We start from the raw sequence: 22,648 nt of genomic DNA on the forward strand, positions 1-22,648 counted from the left end.
AGGCCGCAACATAACCAAATGTTAAAGTTGTCAAACGTCTACACACACACACACTTGCTTCTCCACTTCAGATTTTTAATCAGAAAAACAAGAAATAAGCAGAAGCAGCAAAAAAATTGAAAGAGAACGAAAGTGTCACTCCTTTTCTGTGGCCAAAGAAACGCTGCTCAGAATTAATTGATGGCAGAGACACCGCAAGGGACAAGCCGGCCGTCATGACAAATTGCTGCGCATCAAGTGGAGAACAAAACGATGGAGGAGCAAAAGTCGGGCCGGCAAATGCATTTTCATTCCGCCGACAACAGCTCATCCTGTCGCTCGTTCAGTCTTTCCGTCACCTGCCCCCGCCGCGTCATTAACTCGCCTTTTAACTGCGACATATAAGATGACATTTAAATATAAATCACGAGCATTAACATTTGCAAACATGAGGGTTTTATGATGGCTCGGTAATGAGGTGCTGTAAATCCCTGGGCCATGGTTCACAGTGCCAGCGGACACATAAACCGCAGAGAGCTCTTTAACAAGGACGCTTACGCGGTGGTGCCCGCTCCACTTTGCTGTCCCCCCGAGACAGCATTAGAGACCCGGCGAAGCCACAGGATGACTGATTTACACGTGCATTCTGCAGGTAGTGGTAGATGTATGTATTCATATAGTGTACCCAATCAGGCTACATATATATATCTGAGGCGCAGGAGGACAGTAAATTGCAGAAGGCTTTACTCTTCCTGCTATCGGCAAGAGACTGGAACATACATGGCACAAAATCTATATAAATTCATGTCTACCATTTCATAAACCACTTTCTACCTGAGATGTGAGAACAAGAACTGTCTTCATGGACCTATGGAGGCTAATTAAAGGTATATGCTTGAAAAGGTGGAAACTTTCCTTTTAAAGGGGCAGTGATGTAAAATGTACTTTTTTGAGCTTTACACCATATTATAATCATATTCCCTCATCCAAAACACCTCTCGCATTTCCAGTCAAACAAATGTCTCAGTCGAATAACAAAATCTAAATCTGCCAGGGATATAAATAAATTACCGATTACCAATCTGTTCAAATATTCTGAATCTGAGCCACTGTAGGTTTATGAACCATAACATCTATTTTCCAAAGTTGATACGTTTGTCAGGATAACAAACCAATTTCTCATCTACAGCACCCTTATGAAGTTGATTAAAGTGTTCCAACTTCATCTTGTATTGTTGAAGCACTTCAAAATAAAAGTTATTTGCAAGTTATTGTTGGAATAACCTAATAATGGCATCAAAATAAATGGAACTGATGGCTTTTTAAAACTTGGTCTTAAACAGAGTGCTTAGAAATGTTAATCCTCTCACCCAGGGGACTGCTCAGCGTTTTACTGTAAATATTTATTGTAAACGATTTTTGCCATCAATAGAAATGGCTCTATTCTATTTGGATCAGTGACTTTGGACTTGTACCAGGGAGCATGTTACGGCCATTATGACAGACAAGTCATCTACAAAACTGACACAGATGCTCTGGCTGGGACAACTGGGACCATAAGAGCCAGCAAACAAACACTGGTGTTCCGCCTACCTGACTATGTGCAGCAAGATACCGTTTCAGAAAATGGGATTCCTGACCTTTAAATGTCCTCCTAAAGTTCAAGCTAATAACTCGTCAACAACTAGTTGAAGCAGAGAAGTAAACCTTTGAATCAACTAGGTTTGAGAATGAAAAGCAGTAAAGAAGCTACTTTACTAGGTTTGCTTTTATAGGACTAGTTTGGACCAATGTTCAATAAGTTTTAGGAAATACTCCTTAGAGACTTTATATCATACCCACATAGTCATATCATACAGTTGTTGTAGATTTTGCCAGCTGTAGATCAGTGATGTGAATCTGGAGGGGTGAGGTCTGGCGACCATGAAGCCCATTGAAGGTCCATATTCACAGGGCTAATTTATATAATGTGAGTTTAATGATATTGTACGTTATCCTGCTGGAAGCAGAACTCAGAGGTACAATCTCTGGTCATAAAGAGATAGGCATGGTCAGTAGCAGTACATGATGTTTAGCTGACACCAGAGTCCACTAAAGAGTGCCAAGAGAAATACCCCTTATACTGAAATTGCCACGAGTCAGAACCTGTTAGCATTCTGGATTTCTGGAAGTGTGGTGTGTAAGTGTGAGGTCTTAGATCAGATGTCCTCTGAGGACATCTGATGGAGTATGTGGTGTACCTATTGATACCTTTGCACTTGAGCACAATCAAATGAGACTTTCTAAGGTCCTGAAGGAACCAATCAGCAGTTAATGGTTAAATGACGATGATGGAGTCAATGCACAATACGTTCTTTTATTGAAGTTTGATTCCTCCAGTGTTTCCTTGTCACTTTCCTCTGTTCTTCACAGGTTAAGGTTAAGGGTTCCTTAATCTCTTTGTCCTACTGTATGTCAAAAAGTATGTCCTCACTGGATTTCACCTCCTATGGTTCAGTCCTAGGTGAGCACAAATGATACAGGAGTAAAAGATAAACTTCTGTTTTTATTTCAGGATAAAAACAGACCCACAACAAATTTTCCAACTTCTCCAGGATCCAAACCATCCTCTTCCTCTTTGCCAATCTGCTCACCAAAAAGAGCAAAATGAGAAAAACAACTGAGTTTGGACTCCAGATACTTCTAGTCTTGAAGCTCTTCCCAAGTGTACATTCCTTACTGTTGTTGTAAATAAACCTTTCAACTTTTACCGTGGCTCTGCATGTGGCTCAGAACACTGCGATCGTTACAGAACCGTTTAAATCAAGACCGGAGTACACCTATAGCACAGCAGATATGGACTCTATCTGAACGTCATGACAGCTGAAAGCATTTTTCAAACTTGTTCAATTCTGGCGACCCTGTGAATTATATCATTTGTTTCCTCTGCTTCAATGTTCACCAAGTGTATTCCCACATGGTATTTTCGATAACTTAGCCAGCTCGATAAACTAATTATCTCTGTTAGCTAGCTAGTTCAAACATTAGCTTGCTGTTTCAGGTTCTATAAGCTGTTTAGCACAAGAACTTAGCTAGCTCGATAAGCTATTTCTTTGAGCTTGCAAACTCAATAACCAACTCTTTAAGTAGCGCGTTATAAGCAAACACTTTATACTTGCAAATAATTTACTATAAAGAATAATCAATCGTGAAACCATGAAAACACAAGCAATGAAGAGCAGTTTAGCTGATGTTTGTTATAAAAATGGCAGTTAGCAGTGGATCAATAGTGGAAGACAGGAAGCCTGGCTATTAAACTGATCATGACATCAAGCCAAAGACAGAAAAGGCCTCTGAAGGTTTCCCTTTGGAAGAGCTTTATCCAACTGCAGCATTTTCATTAAGCACTGGACATAATAGATGATCAATTGACTCTCTTCCCCCTCCACCCACCCGCCTCTCTTTGCCGTTCCATCTCTCCCAGCATTTCCACTGCTGTCAAAAACCCTGCTCTGTCTGTGAGTTTTTCAACAGCGGCGAGCAATCAAAAGCAAACATTCATCTTGATTATAGTCCACTCTAAGCCCCAGGAACACGATCGTTTTTGTCTATTCATCATGTCACCGCCTCTCAGGAAAAAGCGAACACAAGGCTGCCCCTCTTATCAATCGGAGCCTTTTCCTGTTGTGTTTTCAGGTTCAATACGGGAAAAGAATAAGAGCGGGTTCTTGTGGAAACAGAGGTAAAGGGGAATACATGATGGTTTGCCCTTGGGCCGTGTGCTGCTGACAACACAGTCGTGTTCGAATGTTCTCCGTTGTACCAAGGCACTTCTGAGCTATTATATGTTCACTGCACTTGAATGGGCTGTGGGGTCGGAGCCACGCCTGCTTACATACACACTGCAGAAAGCAAGAGAACCTGCAGCTCAGAGTGAAGAGAGACCGGATCCAAGTCTTTCATGACTATATAAACGGCAGACGCAATCTCACAGCCACCGGAGTGTCTAAAGGTTGGAAAAAGAAGACATTTAAATGAGGCCTAAGCTCACCTTGCAGGGTTTCTGAAAGGGTGCAACGAAGCCTGAATTTGAATTTATGAGCAAGACTCGGCATAGGAAGGAGGCAGTATTCACCGAGGCTGAAGAGGAAGGCAAACATTAGCTTTTTCCTTTTTCGACTTACTCACAAAATCCCTTTAACATAACGCTTCTTTTTCTGCCAGCTCAGTAAAAGTTTGCTATATTTGATCTCAGTATTTCTGCACCCAGTTTCTAATTCACAACTGGATGCTCTGGTTTCAATTGGAAGATGATCGTACAAGGTCCAGGTGGTTCGGTTTTGCGTTTGCTCATTCTTTATACTTCAGTGATCCTTCTTTGTTATTGTATTTATGGAATAAATGGAGGTGGTTGTTGAAATCCTAAGAACCACCAATAATTTCTACTTCATTTGAAATCAACAGCTTGGAAATTGGACAAAACTGGACTTTTCGACAGGAATTCAATTCCCAACATCCGCTACAACTGATTTTGAACAGGAAAAGAAAACTAACATTGGACTTTTGAAATTAACTCATATGAAAACTCTATTTATGGAATAACAGTAATAATCTAGTATGTAAACAAGCAGCGTTTGGTATATTGCAATCGTCTCTGGTACAAACTAAGGGCTAATTAACTGCGTTGTCACACTCCAAGCATCTTTTTATCAATATTCAAATCCATATGGCGTATTGATTGTTCTACATAATGCAGGGCAGCTGCATATCTCACTTAATATTTACTTATTAATGGGTAGAAGAAATTATAGCCTGCTGGTTACATAGTTTGCAATGTAGAAATGTTGGGTTCTGGTTAGTTCAGAAGTCCGGAAATGCCTCAACCCGAACTAAAGTTGTTGGAAAAACCTAAATGTGCTAACTGCACTTAGCACTGAAACATGTCAAAGTATCTCGTCAAAATTGTCTGAATTAATTGTTTTATATATATGTTTATTTCTTTTTGGGTTTTTTTGGATACCAGTGATAGAAGGACATCCAGCACACTCCCAACATCAGGAATCAAACCTCAGACTGCTGCATCAACAACCTCCAGCTACTGTTCATGGAGCACCACTATCACACCATAAAGCACACCAGGAGCTATAATTTTTGAAAGTTTAACAAGATATGAACTGTCAAAAGTAAGGGGAAGAAACACAAAACACTGATTCCTCCATCATACTGGAGTTAAGGGCTGGTGAGGAACTTCCACCTTGCTAAGTCATGATTTTGTAATCATGGAGCATTATGACAGTTCTACCCCCCTCGCAACTTTGAGCTTAGATTTCAGACTGGAAACAGAATCCGCTAACAGCTATCCGGACAGTTTGGCAGCTAATTATTTTTGCAGGATACAAAGCTAACAAGCTAGAGTGGAGAAAATGTAGCCATTTTTTTTCTTTGTAACTTAGGTGAGCACAAATGATACAGGAGTAAAAGATAAACCTCTGTTTTTATTTCAGGATATTTCCTTTCAATGGAAACAGTAAGAATGCAGCCAGGACATACAAAATAAGAATATGACTTCAAAAGAAAATGGGGTTAAATTGCCAGAATTAGCTTAGAATATATATATACATATAAATCAAGTCAAACACAGTTTGTTCAGAATATTTGAATAAAAGCGATGGTACAACTATAGCAAGCTCACGTGGTTTTCGCTACAAATACCTACTATATTCATTTTTATGTCTTCTTATTTATTTTTTTATTACTGTTATTGATTATTTTCATGCGATTTGGAGTAAGAGTTTATTATGGGCTCTATCTATTTACCTACATTTAAATTCTCAAAGTTGCTGACATGTAGGGTTAGAATAACCAAGGGGTCCCCAAGGTGGGTCCTCGAGGGCCGGCATCCTGCATGCTTTAGCTCTCTTCCTGGTGGTAATAAGCTTTTCACAGAATGTCAATGTCCTAACGAGCTATGGCAACCTTTTTTTAACATAAATTCGGTTTTACTGCCCTTACATTCCAGATATCGCAAATTGTTTATGACTCGACGTTTTAGCAATTTAAGATATCTCTAATTATATTTTGACTAGACAAAATACCTATTTGAGATATCTCTACATTCTCACTAGTCAAAATGACATCAAATTCACAATTGTTTTCTATGGGGACTTCAATTCAAGTCCCCATTCAACTTGAATTGAAGTTATCATTCAAGCTAAAACATTAGCCATCTGACATGTGTATCTGCAATACACATGTCAGATAGCTACAATTAAATTATGACTAGCCAAAACGTAAATTCAAGATTTCTCAATTGTAGTTTTGACTAGTCATAATTCTAATTAAAGATATCTCTAATTAGTCCATAATTCAAGATATCTTAAATGTATTTTTGGATAGGAGAAATGTAGTTTTGACTAGTGGAAATTAAATTATAGATATCTTAAAAGCAAATGATGACTGGACAAAACTAAATTAGAGATATCTTGAATTATAATTTTGATAAGTCAAAATTCCTTTTAAGCGATCTCTAAATGAATTAGAGATATCTTGAATTATTCAACTTTTCTATTTAAGATATCTTCAATTAACATTCTGTCTAGTCAGAATCACATTACTGATATCTTGAATTAGCATTCTGTCTAGTCAGAATGACATCGGCCCTTGAGGGGCGACCTTGGGGACCCCTTGGAATAACCTAACTGCTAAACTGTACCCTATTAGGCTAGCCGCTACTAGCAATGCTTTATTACATTTTATCACTGTAGCAACCTGTCACTACAGGAAACTGTATATTACTACGATTTGTGGAAAAAACGAATACATAGTGACAAGTAAACGTTTCATCACCGCATCTATCACAGTTTGTTCTTTTGAAGGCTAGTGAAGAAGCTAACGGCTCCCAGGGCGGCTAAAGTTCTCCAGACCGACGGCTAATGTTTTAGCTTGAACGATAAGACGTCTGACAACTAATTGGAAGCCTTGACAATAAGAGCAATAAAGTGCAGCTTAACTGATGATAAAAAGTGCCATTAAGCAGCGGGTCAATAGCGGGAGACAAGCCGTCCAAGTAATAAAGTAATCACGGCGTCAACCGGAGACGGATCGGGCCTCGGAAGGCTTCCGTCTTGGCAGCGCTTTACCCGACTGCAGCACTTCCGGTCCTTCACGGCTCACTTGAAGACGCACACGACAAAAAAAACACAAAAAACCCTCCAGGGAGGAAAAGTTTGTTTTGTCGACACCTGCAGAGCTTCTCGAGCTGATTCCGCGTGTTGTTACTGATTGCCTCAATCAGACAGGCTGTAGGAGGAATACAGATATAAATATAGGCCGCGTGTGTGTGTGTGTGTGTGTGTGTGTGTGTGCGTGCGTGCGTGGGCGCGCGCGCACCTGTGCGTCAAGCCAGCAGCAATTTCATCACGCATTAAATGTGATGGATGAGCCTCAGAGTGCTGCACACCTCTGAGCTGATGGTGTAAAAAAAAAAAAACAAGAAGAAATTACAGTAAACACTTGTTTGAAGACTCTGCGGGACTGATGCGCTGTGACGGAGGAATAATAACGAAATGCAGCTGCTGCTCTCTTCCCACTGACCTGAATTGATACATTACAAAGCGAGACGTTCAGTCAGTCAGTCAGTCAGTCAGTCAATCTTCAAGCGCGGCGGCTCTTTCTGCTCCCGAGTCGTGTGACGTCTAATCCCATTTTGTCAGCGGCGGCGGCGGCTGACTCAAGATTTCTAGGGTCTTGGCGTCGCGCCGCACGTGGGAAACGCTTCGACGAGGCAGCAGCCGCCGCCGCTTCTTCGCGTGCATAAACGCCGAGTTTCGGCTCAGTGAGTGATGTGCTGTACACTGTCACTGATACTAATAGTAATAAGACATCAACGCAGTCGGCTTTTCTTTTTTTTTTGGCGAGGCCTCCGACGTCAACGACCTAGGCGATGAAGTTTGCGCGTGCCCCTCTACGCGCGCGCGTGTTTGTGTTTGGCTAACAGCCTCCCAGGTTCTGTTAGCCTGACTCCCGTCGGCTTGCTTTGATAGTTGCTTAACAAGGTGACGCCCGTCCGTTTCGTGTTAAGTGGATGCCGCTTCGTCGGTTTTGCCGCGTGGGTCATCAGAACATCGTCCTTCTGGCATAATGTCTGCTAGCGTCTTGCTCTGTGTTCCTGCGCTGCTTCTTATTGAGATTGAGACCTATGACGCAGGATTTCATCTCTCTCATGATAAGAAGCTGCGACTCTTTGTAATACATTGCCCCGCCGTTTTCCCTTTTCTCCTATCGTTCCCACGGGGGAAACAAAATGGAACCCTATTTTTATTTTTATTTATTTTTTGTAGGGAGCAGGGAGTCGCTCCCCCCCTCTATCTCCTCTCTTTGAATGTTTTTCCCTGGCAGACAGCGGCGCACAGATAGCACACACAGATGAGGACGGATGATAGCAGAGCGGGCCTTGCCATGACCTTCCTGAGCATTCAGCTCGTTCGACTTTGATGTGTAAAGCAGAGCGCTGAGCGAGCGGAGGAGCGGCTCCGCTTTAATTTGGGTCTGAATTACGAACTCGGACGAGAGCAAGCGTTAAGCGAACAATGGCGAGGACGGCGAGGCGTCCGCCTGCCGCTGCCGTGGCACAACAGTGCCCCCTGTTGGTGTGAGTGTGTGTGCATGCAGACGAGAGGCCTGGCTCTCGCTGCCTCCGTTCGAGCAGAGGATACACAGTTACTCCTGGTCAAAATGGGTAAAAATGTCTCGACTCTCTCAGAAACATTTATGGGAAAAGAAATATTTTACTTTGAGTACACTTATTCATTGAGGGGCAAATTGCAACAGCAAAAAACAAAAACAAATTACTTTTTTTTTCAGAAAGCACTTAGGGTCGTCATCATTGGACATTATTGATCTGAAGAAATGGGAATGTCAGATTTGCTGTGTTATAATAGACTTCCTGTTTCCCAGGGATACACAGAACAATGCACGCTTGTTTGTGAAATTACACACACAATATTACAGCACAAGCGATTAATCAGATTCATGGTGATGAACTAATTACTGAACGAATTGTCAACTTATTAAGCAATCAACTAATGGTTAAGAATAAAAATAGGCAATTTCCTGAAAAAATAACACACTCAGAGCAATAAGAATTGCCACGTGTTAGATTGGCTCAGTCAAAGCCCAGACATAAATCCACTAGGCAAATTTGCAAGTTGATGTTCGCAGACCCCCTGCTTCCAATCTAGCCAAACATTTTGAATCTAGATGTGGAAAACTTGCAGAAACAGTGGCTTGCAAAAGTATTCACACCCCATATTTTGCCACTTCACCACCACAAACAAGAATATATTTCATTTGAATTTAACGTGAAAGACCAACAGAGTGTTGTGCAGTTGGGAAGCGGGAAGAAAATTATACATGATTAAAAACACTTCTAACATTTGCTGTGTGCAAAAAAAAAAAAAAGGTATTCAGACCCATTTTTCTGCCTGCACTGTATTTGTGCTCTGCATAAACAGGGTCTTCATGGAAGAATGGCAAGAAGAAAGCCGTTGTTAAAAGGAAACCATAATTTTCTTTCCACTTCACAACTGCTTTGTGTTTGTGTTGGTCTTTTACATTAAATTCCAATAAAATATGTTCATGTTTGCGGCTGTAACATGGAAAATCTGGTATGAACTCTGGTTCAGGTCAGTGTAAATACCCTAGGTAATGTGCAGTGGTGAGCCTAGTTTAAGGTGCTTCTGAAAAGTCAAAAAAAAAAAAATTAAGAAAGCAGGATTAAAATCCACACTTTTCAGGAAATATTTGTAAAATAATTAAAAAGCCTTTGTAGTATTCTCCTATTCTGTTTTGGTGTTCACAATAAAAAGCACAATGGCGTTTCTGGTTGCAGCGTGACAAAATGGAGAAAGAGTTTATAGGAGTACATACATACATGCACTTTTGCATTTGCTGCTTCCTTATGGATGCCAAAAGCACAAACATCTCTCCTCCAGCTCTCCACAGGCTGATCCTATTTGTTTTCATCTCTGGTCTGAAAATGACACGTAATTATTGATTAGAACGGCTCACCCTCTATTCAACCTACCGCTCTGTTGTTTTTCTTCAGAGAAGAACGCACCGGCACACTGCCTTCTGCAGCATTTCATCATGTAGCATGAAAAGAAACGAAAAAAACTCACCCAAACAAAACAAAACAAAAAAAACAACAAGGTTTCACAGGAAACACTGTCGTCTCTTGATGCTTTGGCTAATTTAGAAAGGCATTTAAGAAGATTATCAGGACTGGCTTTGAAATCGCCACATTTATTTGGTGGATGTTAATTGCATGATGATTCTTAATGACCTGAAGTCACACAACTGATGTTAAGTTATGATGTTGCATGCCATCTTGCCCAATTCGAGGGAAACTAAAATGCCTTGTCATTTTTTCACATGTAAATAAATGCCTTTGAGGAGGGCATCATTTGTTGTTTTTTTTAGAAGAGGTGTGCGATACTACAAATTTTGGCATCGATCCGATACCACATATATAAAGGGACCATATTGGCAATACCGATACTGATACTTTTTAATCATTTTAGTTTGTTATATCATCAAACTTCTATTACATTTTTTGTGCTTTTTCTTTGTGAATTTTTTTTGGTCATAACCTAAGAGAATATTTGACTACAAAATACTTTGATAACACATTGACGTGACAAGCAGAAGGAATCGAAAACAAAAAGCTCTGTGCAATTTTTTTCAAAATGAGAAATGTGTAAAAAAGTATCATTTTACAGAAAATATATTTGGTATAATTTAATAACTACAATACAAAAACATAATAAATTTCAAGAGGGCATCTGAAGCTAAAGAAAGCACGACGCTAACGTTCATGCCACGTCAGCATATCGACTCGGTGTTGATATTTTAGATCAATCTGTCAATATTATTCTTAGCCCACTTTATGTTGTCAGGTGAATTCTCTTTAAGTGATTTTTCACTTGAAACCTGGGTGCGGCTCTCAAAGATTGAGTCCTTCAAAATGTTGCTAATCAGGAACTTCTGATCTAACAACGAGGCCAATTACTTTTCCCCATGGGAGCAGGTTTGTTTGGACAGCCTTCTTATTTTAATTAATTCGATTATTTAATGATAATCCAAAACATGTGAGGAAAAAAGCAAAATAGAAAAATCTGGGAGAGTTTTCACTGCCCCGGACTCGGTCTCGGCTTAGAAACACGATAAGGAATTGACAACTAACCAGAAAGGTCTGAGAGGAGAAATTAAGAGCCGTTTATTCTCACCTTGGCTCTTAGGTGTTCAAAATGCTGCGAGGTGTCTCCTTGACTATAACTCATTCACACTGTGTTGCTCCAGCAAATCTCATTTAAGCGCTCTTTGTCCCCTGAAGACGATTGTGAAATACCAAGTAACAGATAAAGAGCAAAAAAAACTCCAAATGTCAGCCAAGATTTAGAGTTAATCTATTATTTTTAATAATAGAATTTTTTTTAGGTACAAATAGAAATATGTGACAGTGCCATCCCGCTCTGGAAACGACTGCTTTTTTTCCCCTCAAGAACCGTTGTCCGAACAAGCAAAACACGGTTCCTCTATTATTCAGCCGCCTGATCGTTCCTGCTAACAACTGATTAAATCATCACCGTTTCATCTGCTGTGCGATGGCATAATAACTGAATCTCAGCAGAGCGGTTTGTGGGGTTGGCAGAAGTGTAAAGAGCAGCTATTTAGTTGGCGGGGGTTGAGTAGAGGAAATTTAGCGGGAGAGTTTATTGATGCATCAGTAAATTCAGCCAAAGCTCTGCTCCGTGAAACAGCTTAGAGGAAATCGTTGAAGCCTCCATGTCAAGCTGTTAGACAACAGGCTCAGGTTAGAATTTTCAAGCCTGACATGGCAAATCCTCAGTAGCGATCCCAGTGAAGCTCATCCTTCGCTTTCCTCTTTTGCCCTTCGATTGAATAATTGATAGTGCTACCCAAACTTTTACACTTTATGATCTGTTCAGATTTATACAGTTAATTCAGAAACGTTGAGTATCTAAGATTTGCTCTCGTAGTTTTCTGAAAGGGATTCACACCTGTCCTGCAACAGACTGGCGACCTGTCCAGGGTGACCCCGCCTCTCGCCCCGAAACGTAGTTGGAGATAGGGTTAGCGCGATCCGCTGTAGCTCAGGGTGTATGTCTAGGATTAGGGCTGTTGTCCTGTTGGAAGGTAGACCCAGTCTCAACTCTTTTAGAATATTGTCCAGTGAATTAGAAGAAATCAAGTTGTCTTCCTGTGAACTCTGATCTGCTACTTCACAAATTTTCCCACCTGAGCTATAAATCTTTGCAGCTTTCCATAGTCGCTGGTCGTGTGTTGGTAGATTCTGGATGCTTCAGATATTGTTTCATAATCTGCTTATGGGATTTTGTGTGTTTCTCAATCACACAAGATCCCATTAAAACCCATTGAAGCGGCTGGTTATGATGTGATAGTCATACCGTAAGGAGCATGACTATATTCACAAGGGGCTTTATTTAAAATGATACGTCACGCCTAGAGAAGGCTACACTAAACCATATACTCATAACAATAGCATGAACTCCTGCAATCATTGCGTAACATGTAACAATGTGCTGTATTGTTCTGCGTCACCGCCGTGACAATCTCTGTATTTCTGTGTGGTTACGCATGGAGCTCAGTCTGAACACAAACCGATGTTGAAAGAAACACTCCATCAGCATCACTTTGTTTTATTGAGCCACTCTTGATTAAGCACATGCAGATGTAGATTATGAGAGACCGCTCGGTCACGACTGAATAAATACCATGACTCAGACACACAGAGGGCCGGAAATGCAAGTCTGCTCTGATGTTTAGGTGACAACTATTGCAATATGTGTTCCTTGCACATATTGTTGACCAACTATGTCTCGGGGGAAAGGCTACTGACTTTTTTTTTTTTTTTTCAGTTTTAAGTGGAGAAAATGTTTAATTTCACACTAGGGCACTGCTTTGTCTAGAGATCTGCGACCTCAACAATCCAAACAATCATTTTTTTGCCTCCTTCAGTCCAGCTAAATAAAAGTTGTTTAGAGCCAGTACTGTAACATGATCAGTGTAAAAAGGACAACTTACAATCTTGATCAGCCTCTATTAGGAAATGTAATGACATTCTTAAAGAGTGGCAAAAAGAGACTGTTGTAAGTAATTTGAGGAAAATATTAAAAGACGAGTATTATGTAAAAAAAAAAAGCCCGGCACGCTGACAAATGTAAACACTTGATAGAGGAATGTTATTGTGACGACTTACTGGAGGCGGAGTATCGGAAAGAGCAGGAGCTTCTTAAAGAGACAGAGGCCCAATTACAAGGTGTTGAATCAAATCACGTCTGATATACACACCATGTCACTTTCTGTTGAATCTGACATTCAATACAATTATTCTGTGACAAAACCTGCATTTGTTTTTATATGTATATTTTAAAAATATTACCTGGTTCTTTAATCTGTAAAACCACACAAGGACACTGTACATTTTATTTGGGTGGGAGATAACCCTCCTTCAATACATTTGTGGAAAATCTTCATATCAGAGTACATTCTTCTGGAAGGTTTCAGATTTAATATTAACCACAAGAAAGAGTACAGTTTGGTTGGTTGCTACATATCTTAAATAATTTGTATGTCCATTGTAATAATGTTAAATAAAATAGAATGTTAAAAAAAAAAACATTCATTATTTTTATCTACACGACTACAAGCCATTGTAAAAGGTCAATGGCTTATCGCATATAAATCCAGCTGCCAAGATGGAGTGTATCAGACAAACACAAAAATAAAACAGTAATATAGCATACAATATTACTAAGTGGAGCCTTTTGGAGGAGGAGAGAGCCGCATTCCTAAAGTTTGGACTCTAATCTGGAACTTCGACTGCTGCTTTGAACAAACAGAACTGAACTCCTTCAGTCGTGGCTGTCCCCGCCTGTTCTGACTGTAACACGTGAGCTGAACACCACAATGACTGATGGGAGGAACCTGGCTCGTCCCGTCACTGCAGAAACTTGCATGTTTCTGAGGTCTGTTGTTGCCTCCCTTTCAACTGTCTTTAAACATACTAACGACAAATTTAAGATGCAGTGATATTCACGAGGTTCAAGATCCCAACTGCTGTGCTGGTGCTAATTTTGACGACATAGTAAGGTTCAGATATTGTGAGGAGCTTTGCATCTGAGTTCTTCAATCTCCTTTGTAATGAAAAGTATGATTCCGTTTTATTATGCATAAAAAATAAAAAAAACATCGATAGTTAACACGTGGAAAACGACAGTCTTCATGATGATAGCATGTGGCGTGGGATCAAACAGAATGTATTTCTTCGTTCTTTAGATCACAGCGGCGCATGCTCCAACTGTCTGAACAAACGGTGACAAAAAAACGTGGCTGCCTCACGAGTTTATCCTTTTCTTATCTTTGTCCTGTCAAGTCAGTCTCACCCACCCACCGTCACTTCCCACGAGAGCAACGGAGGGAAATAACTGGTGCTAAAGGCTCATGCATGCGTCCCAAACACAACAGGAAATGCATAATAGATGCCCACTTCACCATGTGTCACACCTTGTCTTCATTTGCACGCCTTCCACATATTTGATCTGCCACGTGCGTCGATAACTACCAGAGCAGAGAGATCTGAGCGAGACGCTCAGTAACACCAGCAGGAGAGTCGCAGGGCTCGGAAATAACACATTTATTCGGAGCAACGAATGTCGAGTTTGAGGAGTTGGACAGACTGTTCAGAAAGTGAATTTGGACCGTCACTTTGTATTGAAGAAGTTATTTTACAGATGATCAAAGCAAAATCAATAAAATGGTGGCAAACAATGAGCATCTAACACAAAGCAACAGGAACTGTGTTTCCATTGATCATAAGATTCCTCAAATTGGAATTACAAAAAACATGTCAATAAAAAGTTTTGGCACGAGGATGGGGTGTTTTTTGGCAGTATTAAATTTTACTACAAGTTAGTTTATTCCACAAAACTGCTACGGAAACACTTTATGCGCATCACATGAGTCACGGGGTCAACAACAGGATGTTGCCACCGATGCAAATCACAAAGAAAAAAAACAACAGGAAGAAGTCGGAGGGCAGAATGTTTTTAACTAGAAAATTCCTGAAGAAATTTAACAAGGTCCTGCCAAAGTGTGCTGGGTTTGGACCCAGTGTTCTGATTCTAAAAATTAGCATCAGTGCCAAGCTTGGCTAAAAAAGTACACAGTATCATGTGGGGAATCACAAGAATGTTCACTAACATGGACTTCAGTATGTTAAAATGAGGGTATAAACCAAAATTAGCCAAAATGCTAATGTTAGCGTGAATACTATCAGTAGCATGTGGGGCATTATTCCATTCAGTGTACTAAAAATTGCTAACAAGTAGAAAAAAAATAGCTAAAAGCTTATTTAAGGTAAAAGGCTAATGCTAATGCTCTGCCTTGCTGCGCAAGACAGTGCCCTAACCTGAGAGAAAAAGATAATGCAAGCTAATATCATTGCACTGCCTATGGCGATGCTCTCACCTTAGATCAGTATGGAGGCTTTTATTTTGAAATTTTCAGTAAGCTTCATATTAAATGGCCAAACTAATCCAATGAGTAACAGTGATTGGGTTAAATCAGTTATATAATGCTCAAAAGAGCAATTACCTGATGTAAAAATTCTCAGCCTTTTATTTTGAAATTTCCATTAAGCTTCATTTTAAATTCCCAAATTAATCCAAAGTGTATCAGTGGTTTTGTTAAAAACGTCACATAATGCCAAAGAGAGCAATTAAAAGAGCTGTGTAAAAAATTGTCAAGGCTTTTATTTTGAAATTTTTATTAAGCTTAATTTAAAATTGACATACTAATTGAATGCGTAACAGTGTGGTTGGTTAAAATCAGTTATAAAATGCCCAAACACAAGTAGTTCTAAAGGCCAGCTCAGTCTTCAGAGCTCTGCCATAGTAAAAACTACAGTGATGCGTTTTTGTAGTCCTAATCAACTGCTCTGGCCTGCTGTGTTCTGTTGCTGTGGTAACGAATCCTCTGCCTGCTGTCATGTGTGAGACAAAATGGTGGAGAAAGAATTCTGTCTTTGTGAGACACCTGGTCAGTTTTAATGAAAAAAGCAGTCCGAACAACTCCTTCCTGTTTCGGGAATCGTGATAGGTATCGGAAAACCGTTTGAAGCGTTTGAGAGGGCTATCTGTCGTCTCCATTAATACTGTGATTCATATCTGTAATAACAGCGATGAGATAAAAATGCTGTGCACTGAGGTTTGAAATTATTCAGAAATACATTGAAGTCAATCTGGCTGAGCGTGTGGAAATCCTGTCCCATGACTTCGCTCTGAACCACCTTGACAGAAAACCATAAGCCATAGCAAAATTTTTTTACCATTAACGTTTTACCGGAGCAGGCATGCGCAACACCTCCCAAAACTGTTGTGTTCAAGTCCCAGTTTCAAGGACCTGAACAGAAAAAGAATGTTTAAAATATGTGAATGTATCTGGATGACGTGAGTTTTGATTTCCAAGTCAAAAAGCAACAAAGACAAGCAGCCGCTCAGAAAGAGCGGCTCTATTTGCACAATGCGGTTCCATCTCGCAGTAGCTCAACGGACAAAGTGGATTTAAATATAAAATGAAGAAAAAATAATCCATCACTTTCCATCTTTTGCTGTCTCCACAGTAGCGTGAGGTAGAAAATAGGACCCAGCAGTTTGACGTTTTGCTACACTAGCTTTAGCAGGTTCAATTTCTGAAAAGCATTCTCATGGATGAGACTGATACTTGATTCTTACTGAATTCCAAATTTTCCCTTTAAAATCTAAAAAACACACACAAAGAAACCCAAAAAAAACACACACTGATTTTTTTATTATTATTATTTAAGTTCTGTTTCCAGAAAGGTGTGTGTGCATCCTAACACAGGAGTGTAGCGGTTGTGTAAAGGGCCAGCAGTATCCCTTCTATTGACAGGTCAAAGGGCAAAGAGTCATGTGAGGCTGATGGCCATCAGGTTACGCACACTGCCTCTGCTGACTCCGCTCGAAATCTCTTACTCAATGGGCAAAGTGAAGGGATTGCTGATTTCTTTGACTAGTGGAAAGATTTAAGATGGAAAAATACTGAACTTCTCTCAGGAATGAGCCAAACCCAGTTTTTCAAGAGAACTGAAGAAAAGAATTCAAATGTTGTTGAAATGTCTTGGTGGATGTGATTAAAGTTTAGGTTTTGTCCATTGTGACATATTTTGCAAAGTGTAATAATCCATGTGCATGTTGTATATTTTTATAGTCGTTCTTCCGTCAAAAGGAGACATTTTTTTTTAGCACAGATGTCCACAGGTGGCGTCACAGTTCGCGCTGAAAACAACTGGAACAATATTTGGCGATCGGAAACGTCGCGCCTCTGCTGTAAACAAGCGACTCTGGTTCAAAATCACAGAAATCTGTTTGGTATCCTGAAGAGCTCTCAGGACAATGTATTTCCTCAAACTCTTATGTATTCGGAGAACCTCTGGAGGGATGAGTGACCAAATAATCAACAGTCAAGATACTGGATGTTGAGAAAATCCAATCAAAGAAGTTAAATCAAAACGGCTTCAACATTTGAGGTGATGCGTTGAGCAGGGACGAGGGCAAGCAGCCGACGTTAACAACCTTGTCCGTCTCTCTCTGTCCACTTCCTGTCTTATTGCTCCGAATCGGGTCGATGACACAAAACCTCTGAAAAGAAGGGGTTTCGACAAAGTGTGTGACATTGTTCACACTCCCAGCTGGCTTTTTGCAGCTTCGTTTTGCTTTTTTTTTTTTTTTTTTTTGCTTTATACAAATTTACTTTCCGGATTAAAGGTACAAGATAATTATAACTCTGGGGTTTTTTGACATCGCAAAAACCTAGAATTTTAAACAGCTTTACACTTTTTGCATCAATTGAACAATATCCACCACCTATACTTCTATCTCTATTAATATTATGTGAAAAGCCTTAAAATAATAATTTTTCCAGTGCAGTAGTTTAATTTATACATTTATTTATTTATCTTTTTCAATTTGACTATTTTGAATGTTAATTCATAATGTTAATGCCAATGAGTGAGGAATGTGGTGTGCCTGTCAGACAGATTTTAACAGATGATCTCCCATCAGCAGGCAGTTTGTGTGCACACATGCTTGACCATGCAAAAATAAATACAAGGCAATGGACACATGGACAAACGGTGTACACCCATTTGTTCTTGTCTTTTTGCTTAGCCACGTTTGTTTATCAGACAGCATCTCCTCTCTGGTTGACGGAGTGGTGGATAAAGGGGAGGTCAATAAATCTTTGTCCACACTCTCACAAATAAGATGGTACATTGGCCACAGTGAAACTTTGTCTGCGCTCCATTTTGGTCCCCAGGAAAAATCCACTTTCCTCCCAATTCCCAGGACTACACAGCGCTTGATGGAAAGCAATAAAGCAGCAAGAAAAACGCAAAATTTCAGTTGTCTGTGACTAGGTTTTTATTTCAGTTCACATTGAGCCCAGTTGAAACAGCAGCACAGCGATAACAAGTCGTTTAATGTGTTAGCGGATGGTGCTGATGCTGCATTGACAGATGTTTTAGTCATTAGTTCGTCTCTTCAAACAGTCAATGAGAGAATGATCGACCAAGACGGGTGAAAGACATTTATCAGCCGAGGCAGATGACAAATGATACCAAATGTTTCATGGTGACAGATGGATTAATGGGAGCACATTCCTGTTCCTTGCAGATAGGTCTAATGCCTCATTCACACCCCTTCAATTGCCATTTATTCGATCCACTTAATATCGTGAAGTCATAATCTGCGTTTTGAAACTCGGATAAATGCGCCGAAGCCGCTGAAACTCGTTACGCGTGTGGCGGCCCTACGTGCCACAAGAGTCTCTACGCAGCCGTTGGGTTGTTGATCTTGCCAGCGAAGATGATGCTCCTCGTCGAGTGCTCCAGGATGAAGACCAGGAAGGGTCGGTTGAGCCTCACGTCGACGGGGAGGCTCATCGGCATGATTTCGATGGTGGTGGCGGCGGCTGCTTCCGTGCCCGTTTCATCCACACTCAGCACGGCTTGGTGAGAGATCTGCAGGGACGGGGACAGGAAACAGTCAATACTTTGCTGCGATTTAAAAGCTGGTCAGATGCGGACGACAATCTACCTTTGAGACTTTAAGCTTGATGTCTTCGGATATGCCAGAGAAATCAGCCATGTCGCTGTAGGCCTCCGTTATTCCCATTTCCTTTAGAGGCTCATCCATCGGTGTTTCAACGGAGATGGAGAATTTTGGCATGAAGAGGTTCAGGTTGCTGTAGAACAAAAGATCTTGAATTATGCAACACTTGCCTGCGGACACATCATCCACTGTGCCGTGATGTTCCTTAACACCATGGTTCACCTTTCTAAGAAAAACAAGCGGAGCTGATCTCCCTCTTACTTCTTGTAGAGACTGTCGTGCCAGTGCCTCAAGTAGTCCTTGTTGATGAAGCCCTCAACCACATCCATTTTGTTTTTATCAGGCAGAACAATCAACATGGATGTGTTGCCCTTGTAGGGCAGTAAGACGATGGTGCTGTGGTTGTCTTGGTCCTGATAGTAATCGAAACGTCCCATCTTCTTCATCATGTCCACCTCAACTTTGCTGTTTTCATCCACATGGAACTCCGCCTTCTCTGTTAGGTTTTTGTCGAAGGGCCTCTCCCACTGTCCTGTGTGACGCAACAAAGGAAAATGAGAGCAATACAAACATTATAGAATGATTGCGAGCCTGTGTATTTGGTTGCTTAGGTTGCTGTCAGGTATGGCTATTTATGGTTGATACCTGTATGTGTACCTTGCCTTTTGCCCAGTGACTGCTGGAGATATTCACCAGCCCGCCTGCAACCCTTCAATGGTTAGCAGGTGGAGATAATGGATGGATGGATTTTCTCCAGTGGTTCTTCTCTTAAAATATATCAATCGATTGAGGACTGTTTTGTAGGCTTACCTCTGAAGTAGACATAGTTGAGCAGCACCATAGCCGTTGAAGGGTCCAAATTCTTCACAATGTCCTTGATCTTGTCTTGGGTTTTTGTGGCGATGTGTCTGTTGATCTGACCCACAGCTTCAGAGGGGTTGGCGAAGTCAACGCTGAAGACCTCGCCAGCGTAGTGATTCTGAATTTGCGTCAGGTACGTCTGCAGAGGATTGAAACCGGTGCGCACCGCCACAGAGTTGCCAATGTCCAGCTTCTGCTCCTGCTGGCTTTGGCCAAGCATTTGGAAAAGATGGCTGTAGGCCTCATCGACCTGTGCTTGGTCTAAGTCGGCGTAGCCCAGGCCGGAGAACAGCTGGGCCTGGGTCTTGCCACGGGCTCCTGTGGACAGCATGGACAGAGCGGAGGAGAGGCCCAGGGGCGACATGAAGATGTTTTTTCCGGGAGCGGTTCTACCATTTATGTTTCTGTAAATGGCAAAGGCGAAGTCGGCGTTGTGTGGGGAAATGGCGTGGCATTTCGTGGATCCATGGTGGTGGTGGTGGTCGGCTCGGGCCGCAACCAGCAGCAGGGCTGTCAGAGCGCAAATAGCAAAGATACTACGCATCTCGGAGCCTAGCGAGAAGAAAACAAGTCAGCTATGTTACACACAGAAGAGCAAAACTGTTTCCGAGAAGCAACATTAAAACAATCAGCAGAGTAATTGACTCCACCGTCCTACAGCTAAAACGAGCACCCAAAGCCATTTCTTTTACTGAAATTTGCTTTTAAGATTAAACCGGTTGTACTGCTGATCTCCATAAAGTGACTTACCTTCACTATCCTCTTTGCAGCAGAAGGCTTGTAGCATATTCCCCGTTTTTATAGAGAAGCTCAGAGAATCAGCTGACAGTTTGGTCAAAGATTAACCAGGAATCATCCTCCCTTGGTCTCTGTCCTTTGATATCTGAACAGTCCACTCCACTGATGCAACAGACCCCACTCAGCACATAAAAGATAAGAGACTCACAATGTGTCCTCACTGAAATACACAGATATTTTTAGGGGCCTCAATGTTTTCTTTCTCTCCATTTTGAGGTTTTAACAACTTCCGACAACAAAGGCCAAAGTCATGTTTTGCCAGAAGTGATCCATTATTCCTTAGGAAGACGACATTATGTTTTAAGCTGGAAGAATATGCAACAACAGCAAAACAACAACACTGTTGAAGAAAACAACTGAAAGCCAAGGAAAAGACCTGACATTATTTCAGCTTAATGTGCATTTAAGAAACGGCATAAAAGATCAGATAGGGACAAAAAGTGTATGAAATGTATATGAATTCAAAAAATGTAACGAGTTATATATTAAACTTTTTGTGGGGGGGGTTAGTTGTGTTTAATTACGACAGCGCAGAAGGCCCATTTGGAGGTCGAACAAAAGGAGGAGGAGCGCGTTTCTGAAATGTTTCAGAAAGAACGAGGGCTTTGCCGAGTTTGAAAAGTAGAACACTGACTTCAAAAAAACTCAAAAAGATTTCCACAAGTCAAACATTTGAAAGTCAAGAATTTTCACGTTTTTGTTCCACAAAATTTTCTGAGATTAATATGAACATTTTTAGGAGTTTTTTTTTTTTTTTGAGAAAATTCATTCCCCTTTCTTTCATTTTCAAACTACAATGACCCTAATAATGTGTTGCTTTCGACATGGGTTGCTAATTCAATGGATCATTTCATTCGACAATATGATTTGATTTTAACTCATGTTGTTCATTTAAATGATCAAAAGGTCATAAAAAATTTTTGTTTTAATTGAAAAAGAGACAAGTTTTACATATATTTTTCTTCTTCCCGCTCTCTTTTCATCCATGCAAGTGAAAAGGAAGTTTGTAAATTAATGAGTAGATGAATCGATTGATTGATAGATAGATTGATTGAAAGATTGATTGATTGAATGATATTCAGTTTTTTCACATAGTGATACTTTGTTTGCACTTAAGGACTTAATCTCAAACCCATGCCAGTATTTTAATGTGCTTAAACAAACACTTTACAGGCGCCACTTGAGAGGGCGTGAGAATAAAAAGACTCAAGTTCTGAACTTGAAATTTCCCCATTTGGATCAGGAACAGATTCTCTGGATCCAGAGTTTTGCCGTGATCCGGAGAAAGCCTCGCGGTTTAATAGGCTGACGTTTGTGTTAGTCACGAGTGGATCTGCCGTCCTTTTCAGCAAGTCGTCCTCTTTTCATCATGTTTCCACGGAGGCAAACATTCAACGCGGCGTTGCCATACTGAGGCAGGAAGCTGCAGGAAGCCACCACAAAACGTCACGCTACTTCAGCGTAGCTCTTTTTTATCCCCCCCCCCCCCCCCCACTCCACCCCTGTTTTGTGTCGGCGAATGAGCCTACATACTCTGGCAAAGCAATTTCCCAATAATTGCCTAAGAAGATAAAGAGATGTTAAGGGAGGAAATGGGTTTCAGAGTGGTGGTGGAGGGTGGGGGAAGGGGGGAGACAACAGAGAAAATGCTTTTGTAATGGAAGAAAAAAATGTTTTATGTTTTCTGCCAGACAGCAGTGATTCAGTCACAGGGATAAATTGCAGTCATTTGAAAGTCTTTTCATCATTTTTGGCAAAAAATGGGGGAATAAACCGTGAATCATCTCATGATGTTTGAA

The 22,648-nt window shown here is 40.8% G+C and overlaps 1 protein-coding gene across 1 annotated transcript; it reads right to left on the reverse strand.

The window, feature by feature from the left end:
- Positions 1 to 18,482: 18,482 nt before the first annotated feature.
- Positions 18,483 to 20,902, reverse strand: LOC129369248 (alpha-1-antitrypsin homolog). Its single transcript, XM_055044663.1, has 5 exons — positions 20,802 to 20,902; positions 20,001 to 20,603; positions 19,452 to 19,722; positions 19,176 to 19,323; positions 18,483 to 19,099 (listed from the first exon to the last, which is right to left on the reverse strand). The coding sequence occupies exons 1-5, from the start codon at positions 20,836 to 20,838 to the stop codon at positions 18,908 to 18,910; spliced, it is 1,251 nt and encodes a 416-aa protein (XP_054900638.1). The 5' UTR covers positions 20,839 to 20,902; the 3' UTR covers positions 18,483 to 18,907.
- Between the last annotated feature and the right edge of the window lie 1,746 nt (positions 20,903 to 22,648).

Source organism: Poeciliopsis prolifica, unplaced genomic scaffold (assembly GCF_027474105.1).
Source record: "Poeciliopsis prolifica strain line A6 unplaced genomic scaffold, Auburn_PproV2 SCAFFOLD020, whole genome shotgun sequence".
Classification (NCBI taxonomy): domain Eukaryota; kingdom Metazoa; phylum Chordata; class Actinopteri; order Cyprinodontiformes; family Poeciliidae; genus Poeciliopsis; species Poeciliopsis prolifica.

Bases quoted from the DNA above. Each gene is read 5' to 3' on its own strand.
- LOC129369248 (XM_055044663.1), bottom strand. From the start codon at position 20,838: ATGCTACAAGCCTTCTGCTGCAAAGAGGATAGTGAAG. The intron at 19,723-20,000 runs GTAAGCCTACAA...TGCGTCACACAG, and splicing joins CAACTATGTCTACTTCAGAG to GACAGTGGGAGAGGCCCTTC. The intron at 19,324-19,451 runs GTAAGAGGGAGA...TTTGTTCTACAG, and splicing joins CACGACAGTCTCTACAAGAA to CAACCTGAACCTCTTCATGC.